Source organism: Festucalex cinctus, chromosome 14, assembly GCF_051991245.1.
Source record: "Festucalex cinctus isolate MCC-2025b chromosome 14, RoL_Fcin_1.0, whole genome shotgun sequence".
Classification (NCBI taxonomy): Eukaryota; Metazoa; Chordata; class Actinopteri; order Syngnathiformes; family Syngnathidae; genus Festucalex; species Festucalex cinctus.
The window spans coordinates 11,008,584-11,030,964 of NC_135424.1; the positions used below are offsets into that span (position 1 = coordinate 11,008,584).

General features: G+C 40.7%; 1 protein-coding gene and 1 long non-coding RNA gene across 5 annotated transcripts; both read right to left on the reverse strand.

Moving 5' to 3' along the window:
* Positions 1–949: 949 nt before the first annotated feature.
* socs5b (suppressor of cytokine signaling 5b) lies at positions 950–13,727 on the reverse strand. The gene is made up of 2 exons (XM_077494364.1): positions 13,160–13,727; positions 950–7,146 (listed from the first exon to the last, which is right to left on the reverse strand). Exon 2 carries the CDS (start codon positions 7,108–7,110, stop codon positions 5,443–5,445), a length of 1,668 nt encoding a protein of 555 aa, XP_077350490.1. The 5' UTR covers positions 7,111–7,146; positions 13,160–13,727; the 3' UTR covers positions 950–5,442.
* Positions 13,728–14,809: 1,082 nt separating this feature from the next.
* Positions 14,810–22,039, reverse strand: LOC144000764 (uncharacterized). Of its 4 annotated transcripts, XR_013278269.1 has the most exons (4): positions 20,919–22,039; positions 20,019–20,783; positions 19,069–19,153; positions 14,810–16,687 (listed from the first exon to the last, which is right to left on the reverse strand). It is a non-coding gene; the product is annotated as an uncharacterized LOC144000764 (long non-coding RNA). The 4 variants fall into 4 exon arrangements; XR_013278267.1 differs by having other exon boundaries at positions 14,810–19,153; XR_013278268.1 differs by having other exon boundaries at positions 19,069–20,783.
* Between the last annotated feature and the right edge of the window lie 342 nt (positions 22,040–22,381).

Below are 22,381 nucleotides of genomic sequence, written 5' to 3' on the forward strand. Positions count from 1 at the left end.
GAATCTGCCAATATTTCCCCGAGTGAAATATTGAGTAGAGAACCAGACCCAATTTTCTGGGTTGTTTTATACAGATGAGTGAGCAGGTGAGTGAATACTTTTAGTTTTGGTCTTGGACTTGGCACAGCAGCAGCAGGCCAGAAAAAAACAAAGCTTATCTGAATAGCAGCGTCATAGTTTTGACTCTTGACGTACCTTTTGATGCTGCTGCCAAAAATGAATGCTCGTTTAAGGCCAATGTGTCAAGCAGAGATAGAACAGCGTGCGCTGTTGGGGGTTGCAAGAAGACAGACAAGGCTGATTGGTCTGTGTTGAGATTAAATCTACCGGTCTTGGTCTGCTGATCTCGCACAAGCCTAATCTCCCTCCTCTTCTCGGACACCCACGTTATTATCACTGTGTGTCTATTAGGGTCTTGCCAAACGTCTGACATGGTGGTGAACTTTATGACTTTGTGACTCAGACTTCTTGTTTTCTTTTGACCTCGCAGAAAAGCCTCCCACCCACAGGCTCCTGGGTGTGCATCAATTATTCATAATCCTTGGGTAGCTAACTTGAAACTGATAACCCACATGCTATTTATACTTTCAACCGTGGCGTTCCTGGCTGCTTGGCAGTGACTGCACAGCTGCTTCTGGGCACAGTAGGGGAGTCTTTGGATGGCTGGACTGGAGGCATGCAGGGGCGAATTGCTTTTCGGGGAGAAGGGTTGAACCAGCGGCTGCTACCTCGGAGTGTACATGAAAGGTGCATTTGGTCCTCCCACATTGTAAAAAAATAAAACAAAATAATAATAATAATAATAATTTAAAAAAAAAAACAAATAATAATAATAATAATATAAAAATAATAATAATAATAAAAAAAATAATAATATATATATATATATATATATATATATATATATAGTGTAAAAAAAAAAAAAAAAAGACTCATCATTGCAGCGTGGTTTACACTTAACAGTTTTATTGGAATATTAAGACAATGAAGCAGAAGCCAAGCACCAAGAGTGACAGCTACATGTATAGCATCATATGACTCTTCCAAATGAACAGGTTACACCGGAAACTTTTTTTTTTTTTTCTCACACACTCTTTGACTGGTGATGCAAAAACAGAACAAACAGTGAAACATGAACATGATTATGCCATTTACACACACTTACTGAAAAACAATAAAACAGGTGGGGTTGCTGTGGGATTGAGGTAAATGAAACGGCGATATTCGTCTGACGTCAGATTGGCCAGCCTGTGGCAGCGGCTGCAGTCCCACATTAAAAAGGGACTGGTCAGAACGAACAAGGCAGTCTGGGGGAATGCGCGGCCATACTGCAGAGTGAAAATCATTAGTTGGCATCATTGTCAAGTCCTGTTGCCTCAGCACTCACATCCACATTCAAACTAATGTGCACATACAGCATTAAAGTGACAGGATTGCAACCATTGTTACATTAGACTCTGTTGCATATTGGGGAGATGTAAAATGAACAATTCAGACTCATTCATACATAGATTTCGGCTTGCATACAGCATTTTAAACCAACTTTCTAAAATATATTTTGTGGAAACGTGTTTTTCTTTTTAAATATTTTAAAACCTGCCTCACTCTTATCCAGACCCCGTTGGTGTCTTGCCACAAACAAGGCTCCTCATAGTGCATCTTAATAACAAAAGCAAACACTTTACTTTTGTAAATAATCTAAATGTAGACAGCCATCTTGTTCTCATGCTTAAAAAGTCACACAAACATGGCCTGTCTAAACGTGGTCCATGTTTACATGATGTGTGCAGATGTGCGTGTCCATGCGCCAAGCCGTCAACATACATCAAAATGTCTATCAGGCTTCATTACTTCGCTAATATTAACAATGGTTTACTGTATATTTCCTAACTTGTCACTTGAGTACTACGGTAATATTCGACTTCCCACAGGGAAAAGATTGAGTTCAGAGGGTCCTGGGACCATCCTTGAAATGGACCGGCTTTAATTTTAACAGAGTGGAATAGAGACAGAGGTGTTGTTCACAGGAGTCATGCTCCTCACAGGTATCTCTGCATCAATACACACACACGGCAGCATGGTGGGACTAGACTCATGCGTTTGTTGCATGAAGCTAAATGAATGAATTCTGGAATTTCAGCCGTTGTTTCATATGAACATACATTAGTAGAGTGCAGTTGGTGGATATTACGACAATGAGACCCTTCTTTCAATTTGTTCAAAAGATTGGTTAAAAAACTGCCATTGGCTTTGAAGATAGTTGAGTGGGTTTACATGCAGTCAATACTCGGATTATGGCCAAAATGCTAGTTTCTGATTCGGGACAACCAGTTTTCGTGCGTGAGTGGACGTCTTTTCCACCTTTAACTCTCTTTGGTCAATAAAAAAACATTGCTTTCATGTCACTCGCCACATTAATTTTGGGTTAGAAAAGGTCACAACCCCAGGGTCTTATTTGGATTTTCATACTCGTGTTTTTGCATGTTTACATGGCCTTTTTTGACAAGAGACCGACTGCATGTGAACGTCATGTGTAGCATGAAGGTGGAACCCCTTTTCCTCAATTTACATTTAAATATGCAATATCTAACTTGTAATTTTGTAACTATAATCTTTTTCAGATATATGGTTCCTTGTATACATGGGCATAATAATTTATTTCAGTGGATTGTACAGAATTCATTGTTAACTGTGTATTACTGTGGCAACATGCAGTGCACTACTAGGCTGCCAGCAGCAGGGGCACTGTTGGTTCAGCCTCAACTAGTTTGCAGGACATTAAACATGAGTGACAAGTTTTAATAATCCACAAATCACTTTGAATGTCTATGGCTATTTGAAAAGCATCCGGTGCCCTAATACTCACCAATTGCACTGTATAACACAAATGCTATTAATATAAAAGAAAAAAAAATCCATTGTAGTCTGAATGGGCAAGGGTACCCCGGGGGGACATTTTTGACTAGCTCCAGGACTGCAGCGCATTTGTTACCCTGAGAGACGTGTACGGATGGGCAAGGCTGTGGCAGCGTGGCTAGATGGAGAGTGAAGAATTAGGGGGGGTCCACAAGCATCCACAAGGCCACACAGAGAAGCCAATGTCAAATTATGCCTAATTGGTGCTGCGTAGTAAAAAGGATAATGTCAGGAGTAATGCTATTGCTAAGTAGGAGGCATAAACGGGAACAATGGTATAAAGGATATTGATTTCTGACACTGATCGCCCCACTCCCTTTTTGATTATCCTGGTCGTCGACACATACTGGTGGCATAGACACAGGCTCTTTTTTTTCAATGGCGATAGAAAAGTGTTTAGAACAAAAAAAGAAGCAACGTCGTGTATTTGTTCTGAATTTGTGTCCACTGATGATAATAAATATAGTAACGAGATGTTACAACTTGACATTTTATGAGGGTGCAGATTTACATGACTGAGTCATTGTTTAATGGCAGGGAGCATAATAATCATTGTTGATTATTGGGTTTAAGATATTCCAAGGGACTAATTGAATTCTGGTGAATAATTGAAAATAATAGTACCAGAAGAAATGGCATTGGACCTCTCTCTCTCTCTCTCTCTCTATATATATATATATATATATATATGTTGTATTTTTTTAACTAACCAACAAATGTAAATTGTGAGAAAAATACATCCAAGAAGTATTTTTTTTTTTTAATTCCGAAAGTTCAGCAAGAAATGCCCAAGTAGTTTTGAGAAATCCTCTTAATTAAACAAGCACATGCAGAACAAATCCTAACCTAGGCAGTGCAACCTTCAATTAAAACCACTTAATTTGCCGTAGCTTATCCAACTTAGCACCAGTAAAGTTGTATCCTTTACAAAGATGTTATGTGCAACATGAGTAAAAGAGCTTGGAGCTCATGCACCGATGTTAGTTTTTATTTCCCTGTGATTGCCGGATGGCATCAGTGGACTGATGAAGCACAAATAGCTCAAAATTTAGATGAAAATTATTCAATTTGAAAGGCACGTTACCCCAAAGTTGTCTATGTATCAGGGCCTTCGTAGTCAAAAGCATCATCAGCACCACTGTGTTGCGAAAGCTATGATGTCTTAGTGGCTTGCAGTTGGGTTTGCAACAAAATTGAACTTTGACCGCAGAATGATGCATACTGTACAGAATACTATGGCACAAATCCTCATAAATGCTCAAAAATAACAATGAGGTTATGTGAACTGGGTGACATCTAAGCAGGCCCCATTAATTTTATAGACGCCTTTTGAAATGATGTAAAACTATTCTTTTTGATAACAGATGTCCCATTTCCTACACAATCTAAGAATTGTAAGTGACCCTCACAGCCACATGAGAAACTATAGGCCCAAAGTTTAGCTATTGACTCAATGTCTTTTCAGACCCCTTGTGAAACGTACTCTGTGTCCCTTATTTATTTATTTAAAGTGATGCAAGCAGGTTCCAAGTGGCCGGTAAAGAAAACTTCAATCACTGACTCAGGATTACTCTTTGCCATAAATTTTATGAAAAACCTTACGTTAAGTAACAGCATGATCTGACTGAAGCGAGAAAAACGCCGGTTAGGATTTGAATTTCATCCAGGAAGAAATATGCTGTGTGTTTCTGTCGTAGCGTGAGCACAAAGCCAAGTTGACAATTTCAGCTTACAAAGAAACAATAGGCTGGTTTATTATTTATCATTCACCATCAACGTTTACGGAGAAACATGTTAACAATCTGTAAATATAATTCTTTAAAAAGCACTTAAATTTCCCTGATCTACCTTCCTCTCAGAATTCACCCCGTCTCCTATTTAGCTAATGTTCATGTGCAAACAGATGGCAAAGAATGTGTCTTACGTAGCTTTATCTATGAGACAAGCCCAGAATGCAACATACCAAATAAGCACTTGCAGATGCCTTCGCAACCTCACACTTTATAAACCTCTTGGAAAGGTGTTCCACTATGCGTTTTGACAAGAAAAACAATTGAGTGCATAAAAAGTGACCTGTACAACGTAGCTACAGAATGTGGCTTTATAGCTATTTGAATTCTTGGGGATGGACAGGGAGGCATGCATGAAGGTCTACAGGCAAGGTGATGTTTTGGGATCAGGCAAATGCAGGAGGTAAATGATGTTTTGCACTATTTGTGCTACTCCTCCCTGCCCTCATCCAAAATATATACCGGTATTTTTTTTTATACTATATTTATATATATAGATATAGCTGAACTCGATCTTTTGTGCTGCCAGGCAGCACTACACAGAATATGATCATATGCTTTTCTGTAAGTAATAACTAAAATAAAGATTAGAATGAATCTTGTATAGGTTGTTACATTTGAATTCCAACCTCCAATGGAAAGAGGTTAATCAGTCAGTCAGTGTAGCCTCTCATGAGGCATTCCTCAAGTTCTGTAATTTTCCTCCATGGTTTAACAGGCAACTGGACAAAGACCACTATTTGACTTTAAGCGGCGGCTCCCTTTCCAGCCAGCGAACTCGAACTTTCTGTTTATAGTGATACTCCTTGAGGAAGTCCTGCAAAGCAGGGGGCAACGGCAGGGAGCCTATCCCATCATAAGTGGTCCAGCGGCAGATGGCTGCTCGTGCAAGGTGCTGCAGGCTAAAAGGAAATGTCCGATGGAGAGGCGCTGTGAGCAGAGGTTCAAAAAACATACAGGCGCTTGGGTCCTTGTAGTGCTCTAGCAGACCCGTGACTGTGGACGAGTGGAAAACGCAAGGATCGTGTGCGTCAAAACTGAAGTTGTGGTTCCACTGTTCGATGCGGGCATGCAGCGAGCGGTTGTAACGGCGGAAGCTGACGGAGAAAAGGTAGTCCTCCTGGGCTGAGTCGCGAAGCAGGAAGGTGCCTTCCGGACGTCCATCCAGAAGTGACTCGGCCTCGTAGCGGTCCATTACGCCCCAGTAGCAGGGCAAAGATGTGATCTGCAATAAATCTGGCACAAGGCAGTGGATGTAGTCTATTTGGGTGTGAACCTTCCAGGGCCCGGGTTGCTGTCTGCTCAGGTGACCTTCCCCAGAGGCATGCCTTTGTTTCGGTCTCCTGGCCTGCAGACAGAGGGTTGTCGAGTCCTCCTCAGAGTCAGTGTCCTGGGCTGAAGCTGCAGCCCCTAACACCTGTCCACAGGCCCCCAATGTCGACGCTCCCAAAGAACTACCAGTTCCTGAGGCTCGGCCATCCCCGGGGGCATCGCCCATGCCAGGAGCCATCTTTGGTCCCAGTTTGTAGACAGACGCCCCTGGCACGGCAGCCTCAAGGGTGTGGATCTGTGCGTTAGGAGGTGGGTCCACACCTTCCTCGATGCTAAGTCTGCGGCGCTCGCGCAGACGTTCCTCCTCATCCTCGGGAGAGGGATGTGCTGGGTCAAAGGCATCCAACAGGGCAGTGGAGGAATGTGGGCTCACTGGGGCTGTGTGTTGTTTGATCAAATGCCACTTGTGGGCAAGGTCCGAGCCTGGCGGAAAGGGGCAGGTCTCCAGCATTAGCTCTGTCAGGTGAATCTTTCGTTTGGAAATAACAGGGTTCTTTGAAGAGCGCCTGCTAGCAGGTAGTGGTAAGCAAAGGCCTACGGTATCGCTTAGTCGCTGACGCAACGACCGACCATTCAAACTGCGTCCTCCAGACAAAGAGTCGCTCATCTCCTGGATTGAACACACTCCATAGCGTCTGTCTCTACGGTTTCCACTTCCTCGCAGGCGCCCAGATCGTCTATCTACCTCTAAAGAACTCTGAGTTTTTGTGGAACACGAGTGTTTTTTCTTGCCCCCCCATGGAGCATGACGGGAATAAGAGTCTCTGCGAGCCAAGGGAACGCCTCCTGATCCCCCACCCACATCCTCTGTGTCCTTATCGATAGTAATCTCTACTATCTGAGGGGCGTCTGAGACACAGTTGTGATGACGACGCCCTACGGTTACCATTGGCACTGGAAGGAGGCTACTGGATGAAGTGGAGACTTCTGATGCCTGAACTGCACCCGAGGCACCCCCATGGCTGAGATCCACCACGCAGTGGACGGCATCTGCATCATTCCTGCCTTCATTGGGTCCGGAACTGTTGTTGTGAAAGAGGGTTTGGCATTTGCTTTTCAGGTTACTCCACATATTGCTGAATTTGTTTTCAACAAGAGCCCCAGGGACCTGAAAAAAGGAGAAAAAAACAAACATTGTATTAAAAGGTAGATCGACTGTGATACGTAGGATTTGAGGTGTCAGAACAGCAGAGTTGGGGGTTGCCAGGCAAACATGCAAGTGACACAAGGCCACAGCTATAAATGACCCAGGATCTGCTCACAAACTGATCTGCTGGTATGTACTGTATTACCGAGCTAGTCTAGACCTGACCAAAACGTTCCTTGAAATGACAGCAGACAGGACACATACAAATGCCCTCCTTTTTGCACGCAATTTGAAAGTACAACCACAAAAAGGGTTCCCCCTACAATAGGAGTTTACCATTATCCAAAAATACAAGATTATGAATTATGAGTGGGAACTACCCAATCCAAGATTATTTGATGAAAGGACTGGTACAGAGTACATCAAATTTGGCTGGGACTAATCAATGTTATCTTATCCTCTTGGGCTATTAAATCGATAGAATTCTCACGTCTCTGAAATGGACTCCTGTCCTGTGAAACATACTGATCGGGGTCAAGGGGTTACTACAACTGAACCACTTTTTCAGAACCATCTCAGAGGTGGTTCGAAAACGCCAGCCGACATGGTGCAGAGTGGGGCCGTGACATGATTGGCCAACAGCAATATAGCAAGTAACTCCGCTGCACATGGCCATTACCTGGTGGTGTGTGACAGCCACCCGCTGGCTGTTGCTAATGTCATGAAAAATACAGTATATACAATAATCATACAGTAATAGTGTTTTACAACAATGCTGAACAATAGTTACAATTTCATATGTACTAATGGATTACTTTTTGATGATTAATGGTAAAATAAATAAATAAATAATGCACGAGCCGCTCTCTGGGTCCCATTCAATTGAATGGGAGGTCTCCAGCTGCAACATGGAGTCTTCTCCAGCCTGTCGATTGTGACCCCTGCTTCAGGAATGGCGGATTTGAGAAGGTGCCGGAGGGCTTCAGACACCACAGAGTGATGACGACGAGCCGTTGATTCGGAGAGAACGCCAAATGAACGACTGCGCTCTCAATTCTAAATGAATGAGCATTGGCAGCGAGCTTTCAGTGCCACTGGCAAAATCATCATTGCAATATTTCATCTACCAGGTCTTACTGGCTTAGCCCAGAAATTACATTATTTATTTTTATATATATATATATATATATATATATATATATATATATATATGAGTAATATTCTGTGCATTTGATGGGCTGTACTTTGCGACATCGCCACATGCAACAGAAATTCATATTTTGAATCCCCACAAAAAACAGTGGCCGAGACTCACCAATCCTAAAACATGACATACCGGACCAGATCTTGGGTCACAGGATGCTGTCAGGGGTAAGTCAGTGTTGATTGCGCACAACCGCATGCGAGGACTTCACACAGACCCACGTCAAGAAACCCGAACCATAACTTTAAAATAGAGACCTCAAGGAGGTTATTGTTGATGAAAACTCAATTGACATTTTTATCCAAACAATGTATATTTGTCACTCACAAAACGTTTCTGACATGCGGACACTTGACGGAGCAGGTTGCATAATTACGAATACCAGCTAAACGTACAACTTAAGTTTATCGCCGGTAGTTTAAGTTCATTTGGCCAGGTGACAACTCAGTGTTGCTAACGTGAGTAAAACTAAAGTAATTGAAAGTATTAGGCTAACTGTTAGTCACTAACATTAATGGATACACGTAATTGTGTAACTGCTGACTGCATTTTTCAGAGCTTATTGAAATATTTATAGAGAAAGAATGATCAAGATGATGCTGATCAGGTACCATATGCCATTTAGTGACTTAAATGATTATAGATGGAAAAAAAATAAAAAACAAATAAATAAATCAGACTTTGTTAACTAACGCTCATGTTTTATGCAGTCATATCAGGCAAATGACATTAGACAGAGCAGTGGGACAAAATGAAGGAGTATTGGGGATAAACCAACAGGGAAACACAGGCAATCAGGCTGGGACCTGAAATGGATTGAGAAAATTTTGTTAACAATGAATAGGGAATAGCATTCAATCAGTATACTCAAACTACTAGAAACAATTTTAAAATAAGGGTGTAGTAAAGTAAGAGAAACAATCTATTTTTTATTTTTAGGTCAAGACTGACTTGAGAAATAGGCAACGTTTACACTATCTGCCAACCCAGCCAATGGCCAAATGTTGTATCAAGCAAAGTGTTAATTTTATGTCATATTACTTCTTCCTGCAGTAAATACAAATCCAGCAGCAACTGCGTGTAACAGAACTAGGCTAATTCAGCTTTCTGGCAGGCCAACACACCCATTCTCCTGGGATCAAACTGATCTCTGAGATGGCTCTTGGCAAGGCATGACGAAGGGAGAAGCAGAGTGGAGAAGATATCTGCTGTACCTCTCCTGCTAAGGGCGGTTGTTCTTGTGATCACTTGAATCCCAGCAATTCAATTATTGGGGGGGGGAATAATCTCTAACGCATAACTCTAAATGTATTTGTAAAAAGATTTAATTATACTAAGATTTATTATTGCTTTTTTTTTGACTGAGCATTTTTTTTGTGTGTAAAGAGAATTATAGGTATATGTAACCGCTGCTGGATGGCTCTTAAAAAAAGGACTACTCAATGAGCCAATCTCATGATTGCACATCTTGCATGACATCAAAACCACTGCTTTCATCTTGCCATTATCAACCACTAATGATGATGAAAAACAGGTGTCCAATTTTAATCACGACTTGAATTTTTTTTTAAACTAGATCAAGATTAGACTGAATATTTCCCATATTTGTAGTTGACAAGCACCCTTCAAAAACCTTTAGGCGAGTAACGCCATTTTTCAAATCTAAAAGGCTACATATATTATCAACTTTTCTATGCTGGTGCCAAATGTTTAGTAAACTGTTCAATGGTCAACTAACAGACAAATTTTTGGGTTTGCAGTTTGCCAGGTCTAAATTGACCTAGGGTTGTCACGAGAACCGATTCTTTGGTACCAAGTCGATACCAAGATTCTGGAAATGTGACGGTACTGCCTTTTCTACAACACCCGAAGTATAGTTGGTACCGAGGCGGCAGATCTGGCCGCGTCTTTTGTGTTGTTTTGGAGGTGTAAATGAGAGCTTATCTGGCAACTGACGCAACATCTAATGACGTCACGTGACTACTCTGCTGCTGCGACAATAAGGAAGAACAACAGTCAACATGCATGCAACATGGCAGTAGCCCACACATCTGTGTTGTCTTCAACTGCAGTGGCAGCTTCCCCTCAATTAGTTGAGAAAAACACCAAAAATCGCATATGAAAGTACTTTGGATTTGAGATTGATGAGCAGGGATTAATAATCGATCCTCAAGTACCTGTATGTAAAAGATGCTGAAACCGTTTCCAGACAAAAGGGGGGGGAACACATCCAACTTAGCAAAACACCTAAATGATCGACATCCAAAGTTGTACAAAGAATTCAAGGTGAGTGCATATGAATTCCCGTGTTATCATTGTTGTCCATATCTAAACTAATAACGTTAGTATGACGAACCCACACTAAATGAGCTGCTTGACGAAGTAACGTTAGCGTTATGTTCAGCCTCGTCTGTCCCGCATAATAAAGTGAGGTAATGTCGCCGGGCAACTAATTTACTGAATCACCAAAAGTAACATTAAACACCCCTGGAATAATATATCAAACGTTAATCGTTATTTTGTTTGTTTGTGTATGTGACTGTGTGTGCACGTGTCTGTTCTTGTACATACTACATTGTGAGGACTTAACATCCAACAGAATGAGGACACTTTTGTGAAGTGAGGACATTTTGGCCAGTCCTCACAACTCAAGACCTCTTGTTGAAGGTCAATACTTGGTTTTAGAGTTTATGTTTGAATTTGGTTATGGTTGGGGTTAGGGTAAGTGTTAGAGTTAGGCAATCAGTTGTGATGGACCAACCACGTTGGCTCATGTTTCGCAAAGCCTCAAACACTGATTTCAAGAATTTCTTTCAACAAATTCCTCCTAAATGTGATTGATTTGTTCCTTAATGAAATATATTAACACCTTATGGAGTGTTTGTTCAACATCAAATCTTAGTTGTTGTTTTTTTGTTGTTGTTTTTATTAATGGCAACTATTTTTTTTAAATGAAGTCCCATCAACTTAAGCTTGATTTATGCTTAACGTATCTTCGAGGGCCGCACAGCTCCACTCGGTGAAATGATGTCATTTCAGCACACGCCTCTCTGCACGGTGTCCACATTTTCTGCACCGCACACCTATCAGAATTTGTAAGCTACGCTGACGGTCCACGTTGAAAAACATGGCATGAGATGAGCAAACGATGTTGTAAACAGTGTTTTCTTCTTCCTGATTCTTTGTTTTCATTTATGGGGTTAAATGTATGAAGGCTATTCACACCTGTTTATTGAAAATTAAAATAAATAAAATTGCTTTCCACTTCTATTGTGGTGGAGTGTTCATACGCCTTAGACACTTTTTACTGTCTCATATTGACAATTCCCAGCTTATGTTACAAGTCAAAATGACTATCAACTCGGTGAAAGGAAGCTCTGTGCTCATTGAAAAGCATTGGACTTTGTACTGTTGTAATTTGATTTATGGGGATTATTTTGATTTCAAAATGTGATAAAATGTCATTTGAACACTCTAACAATCTGCCTGGTTTGTATTCTAGTCACATGCAAAAGCAATACAATACACTGTTTGTTTTCACAGTGCAAAGGATGCATTCGCATTGCGTTGAAAATGCGGAAAAATCAGAAATGCCCGGATGTTCAGAATTGTCAAATGTCAATAGTCTGGGAGAATATGGACGACAGCGGGGCGCTGTTCAGTATGGCTGTGTGCTCGCGGGATTCTGTACATCTAATTTCTGCATGGAGCGTTCACGCATCAAGCATAATCCAACCTTCAGTCGAGATATGCTTCCTTAAAACATAATTTTAATCTCAATGTCATGAATCAATTACCTAGTAAATGAAATGTATAAAGTAGCCTGGTAATGCCGATGTCAGTGACAAAACAAATTAAACTTTGTGACAGCAGTGGCCATTTAGGGCAATGTCAGTAACTTCCAACTGCATCTATTCAATAAACTTATTCAATCAACATGTGAAATATGACTTGATTACAGCTCCCGACTGGCTGCAAAAATAAAATAAAAATAAAATTGTTATTTAAAAAAAAAAGGGGCGGGGGGGCGTTCCAACCACTGCGCCCACGAGCCGGCACATCTATCAGCGCAGAATTTTTACTTGCAGTTCTTGCGCAATTCACGGCAAAATAACCACTTAATACGATTTAACAGTTCATTTCAAATTCAGGAGCTATGAAAAATGATTCGTAAAACATGTCTGTGCAATAAAAGTAATGACAAAACCTGACTGTACTTTTAAATCCCTTTTGTATGAATATTTTACAGTGGGTACTTTTGGATTACTTTGTCGACGCAATTAAGGTTGCAAACCATACGAGTTGCCTTGTTAGTGACAATAACATGACCGATCATGTGGTTGTAATATTGTAGCCATTTAATTACAGTTGCAGGATCTTTTAATTTCTGGAGGACGTCTTCCTCTTTTCCCTAATCCTTGCCAAGATAGCTCCCTTGCTAACATTCGCCCATCTACGCCGTAAAACGCAACTAATTAAAATGGCAACATCGATATAGGTTTGCAAAACAGACACGAAAACGGCGATAACACGAGGTGTATGTTGGAACAGAGTACTGAATGTTTGCAATTAGGAATAAATAAATAAATAAATAAATTACCCCCAAATGCTAACCGTTAGCATTCCACAGACTGGACGCTAGCAGCGTTGATTTGGAGCTAGCGTTTAAGCTAGCCACGCAGCTAATGAGGCTAGCATGCGTTTAAAAGAAAAAAAAATCCAGACTGAAATGTCCCCAAACCAGGCAAACAGAAGCGTGTAACTGTAACCATATAAACAGATGGGATATATTTCATGGGTAATGGGGTGTGTTGTTGAAATATGTCTTACCCTTGTGCCTTTTTGATAGCCTTATTCAACAGCCGTCTTTGTCTGCAAAAAACAGCTATTGAACGAGCGCAGCCAGTATAAATCCTTTTGGCTCACCACGGTGTCAGACGAAGGTGCAAAAGGTCCGACGATCCTTGATGGTGTCATCCCTAGGTCTCAAAACATTTGGCAGCCACGGTGCAGCGCATTTAAAAAAAAAAAAAGGCTAAATTAAATTACAACCACCATCTCCCGTTCTACATGGGAGTAGAGGAGTCTTGCTCGGCAACGAGCTAGTAGCTGCAGCCTCCAGCAGCCAATATGACGGCGCTCTTGGAGCCCGGTCGGCCGGGGAGCGCTAGTTCGCCTCAGCAGTAGGACTGACGGCGTGGTGGTCCAATGGAGAACAAGGGAATCGATTCCACTTCCGACTGGGAACGCGGATAGGGAAAGCCCCGGAGCTGTGTCCCAGTGATGGGCGTCCCGGGCCACCAATGAGCACACAGCACAGGATGGAGCAAGTCGCTGGCAGCTACTTGGAAACGTGGACCGTTGCAATGATGCTCCCCCAGACCGAAGCAGGCTGCAGGCCGCATGCACAATGACGTCACCCAGGTAAGAAGAACATTTAAACAGTACCCGATACGCCGAGGATTATATTGAAGAACTAGAAAATGCAATTTGCCTGGAGATGCTGAACAACTGAGGCTGCACTGGAATGCGGTGGAAATTAAAATATAGAATGTAAACTTGCTGGAATGGTTTGAATCTTGAGAAAAGTGGAAGGAGGAGGTAAATATTAGAAAATATCTATTGAATTTGGGGATTTCATTCTGAAGCTTTGGGAATGTATTAAGACTCAGCCATTCCCTAGATGACATGAATGTGCTGAATAATTTTAAGTGGGAATGGTTTAAATCAGTCAAGAAATGTGGTCAGGTAATATGTAAAATATCTAATTTGAGAAATTTATTTTGAACATTTGGAAAGTCTAGGAATGTAATAAGTAGTTACAAGATCTCACGATTTTTTTTAAGATGAGATGTTTTGAATTGTCCAAGAGTTTTCTCAAGTAAAAATAAAGTGGACGGAACACTAATGTGAATGCTCTTCAACAGCCATACAGTAAGAAGCTGGTAAATATTTATTGGTAGGCCTACATATAATATTTAGTCCAAAGAAGAGTTAATCTTTTTATTTTATTGATGCATATACCACTGTTACTCAGAAACTATAATTAAACCTGCATTTGAAATATATTGAGGGAAAACTAAATTTCACTTCCAATGTTTTATTTATTTATTTTTTAATAATGAAGGAGCAGTAACTATGACCATTGACGACTTGATTGTGTGGGGCTATTCACCCCTCTGAAGGAATACAATACTACTTCCATGTGGTAACAATTTAAGACTAAGCACTCTTTTGCCCTCTTGTGGCAGTAAAACAGAAAAAAAACAAAACAAAACGCACCGCCATCTGATAAAATCCTGTTCCTTCTTCATCCCAACAGATGTCACTGGGATCCAGTAATTTCAGTATTAAATGCACATGGACTGTCCACAAGATATAGTTTGGATATACTGTATTTTTTATTGACTTATTCAGCAATATTTACGCATACATTATACTGTAAAATAAATGAAATTATGTGCAGCCAAAAGAATACAATCAAAACAACAATAAAACAAAGTCATGCTGAGGTGGACTAAAAAGAACTGTAACTTTAATCTAAAAAAGAAAAGACGAAAAAAAAATGTTGGTTTATGCATATAAACGAAGTATTAAATCTAGTCCAATTCTGCCACAGTAATATTTGAACAATGAGTGTAATGTTTTGTATTTTTTTTTGTGATACAGTATATTAAACTGTATAAATATGAATGGCTATTGATATAATAGTTTATAGCAGCTGAATTGCATATTCATTTTCTCTTCAAGTATCAAGACATTAAAATAACTAAAGATGTTAACCCAACCAAATAGGTTCAGAGGTTTCATGTTCAATAATGTATGGAAATTTGCCAATCAAGTATTTTACAGGTAGATTTGAACAATGAGTGCAAATTGAGAGGTAATTACTAACATAACAGTATAGTAGTATAGGACTGCACATTCCGCTGGCATGGAGTAAAATATTTGCAAGAATTTTTCAGGGAACCAAAAATATGACTTTTGTTGAGCATTGTTGCATGTCAAAGAGAGAAGACATAAAAAAAAAGTGGTATAGTGGTCATCTTCCAACCCAGAGGTTGTGGATTTGATCCCATGCCATTGTGACCACGTCGAAGTATCCGTGAGCAAGATACTGAACTGCTCCTGATGCTGCGTCATCAGTAGGTGAATGAGTAGTCGAATGTAAAGCGCTTTGAGTCTTGTAAGGTGGAAAAGTGCTATGCTATATAAAATGAAGTATCATTTACCACGTGGGGACTGACCAAATATTGGACAGAGGTGTAGCCACCCGACAGTGACATTATGTTAGCTATATAAGATGGGGTGCACCGCAACAAATATTCAATGAATTTCACAGTGACTTATTTGTGTGTGTAACTGAGGGTGAAAGCCAAAGTATCTGTGAACCAAAAACTCTAACCACCTAATATGAGCTACCGGTAATAGGCTATTTTTTCAATCGTGATGAACCTGGACTTGACATTGGAATTCTGTCCTCAGGGAAACTTCACAAACTTCTTTGGCTGATCTTAACTATCTTAACTATGGACCAGAGGAAGGAAAGATGAAGGAAAGTGACATCCAGACACCAACCTCCACGACCACAGGGAGAAACAAACTCTTATTGAGTTATGGTGGATGCTGGTGTGGTGGATCTGGAGTACATGAAGACCTCCACCAGTTACAAATTCAGGACCTTTCACCAATACTAGCTACATCATAATCCCTACCACTAATAAGTGACAAATGCATAATGCAGTTGACAAGTTGATAACTAATCACAGTAGTGTGCTACTTGCCTGGTCTCGGTTGGTCTTTTATCAAAAATCCAGAGTCCGCCCTATCCGAGACTGATTCCGGGACGAGACCGGTCTCAAGACCAAGATCTATCTTGAGAACTACAACACTAGCTTCTTCTAATGTAAAATCCCAACATAATGGTGACCCTTTTAAAAGGAAAAATGTCAACCTGATTTTGAGGCCCAATAATTAAACCATAGCACTCTACTTATTTTTCAATAGAAACCAATAATGTCACATGTTGATAAGCTTACACATCATGAGAAACCAAAAAGAGGGTTTCAGAGGTTGGTGCTTGACCACGAGCAGTATATTTACAGATGACATAACTCATGGCAGGAAAGACGTTTTCACATTGCATTACCGATAGTCATGTCTGAATTAAACATTACAAATTACTGTTAATACAATATCTGTTCCAGTGAGCCTAAGTATTTTATCATGGAGAGAAGATGGAATGGAGTCTGTCAACATCCTTTGTAGCCAGTCACCACAGCAAGTCTTGTGTCTGCTCACGTCCAGTTTGACCACGCTGTCCCGACTCTCACACTTGCTACCTTGACAATGGAGTTCCTGTTGGCACAAGAAAATGTGTTCAGCGCTAACTCACACACACAAGGGCCGTTATGACGCCATATCCTGCTGCCAGTGTTACCCCGTGGGGATCTCACATGGCTAGGCAGAGATGTTCATCATGGGCTAGTCCGTGGGCTGAGGTGGAAACTTGCCAGGAAGTCACTAAGACACCATTCCAACTCAAAAGCATGCAAAAAGACAACACATTGCTCAAAATATACAGTATGGAAAAAATGGATATATAACAAATGATTCAAAACTTCTTGTGTGGCATCTTGATTAAGTAAAAAGAGTCTTGAAGGGACTGGTGGAGATATTGGTTCTGGTTTATATCAAAACAAGATGGTGGCAGGAATTTTCCAGTGCTTTTTTTGCACAGGTCTTACTCTTTCTCTGTCCATCCAAAGAACCCGTGCCGGTCCTTCCCTTTTTGGAGGATTACTTAGAGTATTTTTCCAGGGCTGTTTTCTCTGTGGTTTTGATCTTGTGTCTGATCCAGCAGTTTTAGGCCTTTCTGCTCCATATAAGCGGTGAAGACTCAGCCTTGTTCTCCTCACCTCAGGTAAGGATGCTGTGGATGAGTGTCTTGATCTTCGCCTCCTTGGTGCAGATGTTGCTCGAGAGACCACACTGGCAGTCTCCACAATTGTTAGTCTGCTTTGTGATTCTGATCTTTCATATTTCTTTGTTCCAGATGCCTGGCTAGTAGGGAGCCTGGGTTTGGGGGACTCTTGTCTGGTGTCTCGTTCAGATTTTACAGGTTTTTGTCGTTGAGGTGCAGAGAAAGGGGCTAACCTGGTGGGTTTGGGCTCACTTTGTTTGGGCCTGGTATCCGGTCCTGCTTTTTTGGGTCCAAATGACTCCACCTTGGACTTCTCAGACACTACTAGGGTTACCTTGTTCATACACTTGGCCTTCTCCGGCACCGAAGTCCTGCTGTCGCCTTCATCTGATCCTTTCATATCTGGCATTACATTACTTTCATCAATAAACACTTGGTCATCTTGGACCTTTCTTGGTGGACTGGATGGGAGAACATCTTCTTCCCTTGGTGGACTAGGTGGCGGGACAAGCTCTTGACTTGGTGGACTAGGTGGCAGAAGAAGCTCTTGACATGGTGGACTAGGTGGGAGAGCAGGCTCTTGTGACACATCTTCACCAGAAATTGGTGATGTAGCCATGTCCAGTTTTGAAGATCTCACAGATAGAGGTGGCGACAAGCATGGCATTACATCTGGAAGTGCTTCCTCATCCCCTCCTAATTTTTCCATGTCACTTGGTATACATTCTAGCAACAGTGATACATCTGCTTCTGTGTTGAAATCGTCCTGTGATCGTAATATGACTGCACATTTTGTATCGTCTGCCTTCTTAATGGTCTTCGGCTGACTTCCAACTTTATGTACTACCTCGTGTGGTAATACATTTGCCATTGCCAAATCCTTGTATAGTCTCTGCAAAAGGTCTTCGATCTCTGCCTCAGATATATTTTGCAAGGAGGGGACAGAATCCATGCATGGTTTTGTGTCTTTAATATCTAGAAACTTCTCCTCTGTGGAGAGCCGTTTACAAAACCACAGATGTGAGTTTATGCTCCAAAAACATAATTTTGCGTCACATTTCAAATCCTTTCACTTTATGCCAGCACCAAATACCATATTTCCTCAACCAGTGGCCATTGATTGGTCGCCAGAGAATTATTACTTGTTTGGTACAACAATGGGAAATAACTCAATTAACAAACTCCTCTGGGTGATGTATTATTCTTAGTTACGGTCAATATGGAAGTTTTTTGTTTTTTTTTCCTTTCACAAACTCTAAACTTTGGTGACACGAAAGAATCAGTTAAAGAGAATCGCTGTTAAAAATTGCCACAGGCCTGGTGCTATGAAGTTACATTATTTATTGCGGTAATAAACTAAACTGCACCTTGTGGAAATGTTTACTAAATTGGGCTACCTGAAGGTACAACAGGAGATGGATATGTTTTTTTTTTTTTTTTTTCAAGCGGATGGCACGTTCAAATAAGCGTATGCAACTTTTATCTCATCTCATCAGAGGTCGCCACAGTTCGTCACAAACAAGATTTGTTTGGCAGTTTTTATGCCAGATGCCCTTCCTGACAAAACCGACTCATTTTTTTTTCTGCTGACCATAAATCAATTCTATGCCCATTGCGAGAAAGGTTTATTACCAGTGCCAATATCTAATAGAGTACAGGCCACTATTTGAGGAAATTTTACTGACAGTATGCACTTGGGAAATAAACAATGAAACTCTACCATACAAACACTATACTATGTAATATTATTTGAAGTACTGTAGTTGCTGCTTGGTAGCCATTACATTGCAAAAATACTTTCAGAAAGGTATCTTACCCCATTGTTCTTGGAAGACCACGAAAAGAAGTTTGAGACTCTCTTCTTCGTGAAATCCGATGAAGTCCATGAGATCTGATATATACTGGTGTATAAAATCACTCATGTCAGTCGGGTGCGAAAAATATATTGCTCTGAAAATACAGTCCACTAAACTCTTCAATCCAAATGGATCAGATGAGGGATCCATATCTGCCATTTGTATTTCTTTGTTGTTTACAGTACAGTACTGAGTAGACATGGGCTGTAAGTTCGTGCTTATGTGACTTCTTCAATGTCACAATTCAAATCAAGAATTGATCATTTTTTCTTTTTTTTTTATGTCAGCCCATTCATTTATATGAGCTGACTGCCAAGAGAGCACACAATATTTTCTGCATGTATGTTACCAAAGTCATGGAAAACTGTGTCCAAATTAAAGTTCTCAGGTCTCGTATTAAATTGTTGAACAAGAAACATGTCAATAATGTATAGAGTAAAGCTTACATTACTCAAAACCATAGAGGCCAGGTTTTGATGATGAGAAGGGTGACTTTATGTTAAAGCGTTGTGATGATGTCACAGGGCTTTACTGGTTTAATACTAGGGAAACCCCTGCAAAAATTAACATATTTAAATGAAACAATCTATTTGACATCAAATTAGAGCTATAACATAATTACTACCACACGTAATAAAAATAATAGATTACAACTATTGATTGCACACGATTGTACATTAAGTTACAATTTAACGTGTAACTATAATCTCATCAGGGAAATTAAGGAGGATATTCTGGTAATATTTTCTATTCATACTACTCAATCATCTTTTTACTGTTTCCCAATTGATCATTTTCAGTGTGATTAGATTCATTTTGTTGTCCAGTGTGCATAGTTTTTAGTAGGGGGTATGAGACTGAAGACGGCATTTTCATCCGTTGCCTTGATTAGTCAAAACAAAAAACGTACATATATGCTGCATCGTCCAATTAGCAGCAGTACTGTACAGCAAGTCCTTCCTTCCCCGAACAGATCTGCCAAGTGAAATGAAATCCCAGATTGATAATGTGAATAACTGCCTTGAGTGAATCACAATTATCAATCTGGCTTGTGAGGTTAGAGCGCAGGCACTTTGACACCAATTCCAGTCGACAGCAGATGGTGGTATAATGTCAAAACGACTGCGTCCTGAGAAGGCTTGAAACCAACGCTGGTCGTCTTCAGCGTCATTGGTGTTAGCCTGTCTTCTGCTGCTGGCTTCAAAGTCCTTTTAAGGTTCAGTGATGAGCAGCTATTGTATTTTTGTATTTTGTATTACATGTTCCAAGGCATTGAAATTATTGTTATTATAATTGGAATTAGCAGCTTTTGCAGTAGTAGTACCTGCCATTTTTCCTCATTTGCTTCAAAACACAATAATCAACTCCACTCATCAACAGAATTTGAATGATAATTTAATCAATTACTGTATACTCCTGTGTTCATAGCCAAGTGTTTCACAAAACCCATACAGAGAAAGACATCACTCGTCCGAAGATGCAGCTGAGTTCCCATCGGTTTCATTTGTTGCCACCTCCTCTTTTGCTGCCACATTTTCTAATTCCAAATCCTTGTACAGTCTGTGTAAAAGTTCCTCTAGCTCTATCTCAGATATATTTCGCTTTGATTGGGAAGATTCTCTATGTGAAGTGGGAGTCTCTGGTTTGGTATTTGTTTTATCTTCAAATCGTTTCTCTGTAGACAAACATTAAACAATAAATAATAATAATCAGCATAACATAATATTTACCAAAACTAAAATGAATTGTGCAAGTACATCAAAAATGTATAACATTATTTTCAATTAGATATTGATATACTGGATCTTACCCCATTGTTCTTGGAAGAGCAAGAAAACCACTTTGGGATCTGCCTTCTTGTGACACTCTTTGAATTCACTCAGCTCTAATATGTATTGGTTGATGAAGTCGCTGATGTCAGTAGGTCGAGAAAGGATTTTTGCTTTGAAAATGCATTCCACTAAATTTCTGAGCCCGAGTGGATCACAAATTGCAGAATCCATTTTGGGTTGTGTTTTCAGTGGAGTATAAGAGTTTTGCTTGGTCCTAAATTTGCGTGCCTGTGTCTTTGTCAGACACTGTCAAGAGTGTCATCAGGAATGTGACATTTTCCATGAATAAAAGCCTGTCATGATGTCACAGGGCCTTAAATCAGACATTGATCATCATGGCTTCAGAGGTAAGCACATATAAGCTCTTTTTTGTTTTTTGTTTTTAATCCTCAAAAGTAAAATTTATTTGATTAAGGTTTTTTGATGGTTGTGTTTGAACAATTATGAAAACAGGTCACACGTCACAAAGAAGGAGACAATAACATCCATCCATTTTCTTGACCGCTTATTCCTCACAATGGTTACTGGCGCCTATCTCAGCTGGCTCTGGGCAGTAGGCGGGCGCCCAATTAACCTGCCATCATGTCTTTGGAATATGGGAGACCGGAGTACCCGGAGAAGACCCACGCGGGCACGGGGAGAACATGCAAACTCCACCCAGGAAGGCCGGAGCCTGGACTCAAACCGGAGCCCTCAGAACTGGGAGGCGGATGTGCTAACTACTCGACCACCCGAGACAATAACATTAAAAGAAAAAGAATAAAAGAAGAAAAGGCCTCTGAAACCAAAGTTTTGTATTGAATTCTTCCTTTTATATGGTATTATCATTTTTTAGATTAAAATGATCTTTTTTACTTCAGTTATCAATGGCACAATGTACCCCACTTAATTCTGACTAATGACACAACCTACCCCGTAGTGGGGGCAACTTGTACCACAAGCCACTTTTTTTTTCTTTTTTTCCTAAAGCTCTTTCTCAAACAGTTTATTGAAGTTCCAAAGTGATTGCTCCCAGGGATGCACAACACCCTAAACTATATGAACATATTTTAGTTGACGTTCCTGTAATCCTCTTACATAAAAGACACTTAAAAATTGGCACTACTTACCCTGCTTTCCCCTAAGGGGTAGATTCCACGGACTTCCGGGTTTCCCCACATCAGCGCCGTTTCCGGCCATTGCTGGCCGCGTCCCAACACGCCCCCCACACGCCCACACACGCACCTGTCGATGGGAACGCGCAACATAGGGGCACAAAGGCGTACGCAGCCCACATGTCGGAAACCAGAACCGGAAACAAAACTGACGTGAAAATGCCCGGAAGTCGGAAGTCCCGCCTCCTCCGTGGCACATACACACAAATCCAGCATCTGTATTTAAAACAATTCACCTGTCTCTTATCAAGCACTTAAAAACGCTGCATAATATTAAACCCCAAAGT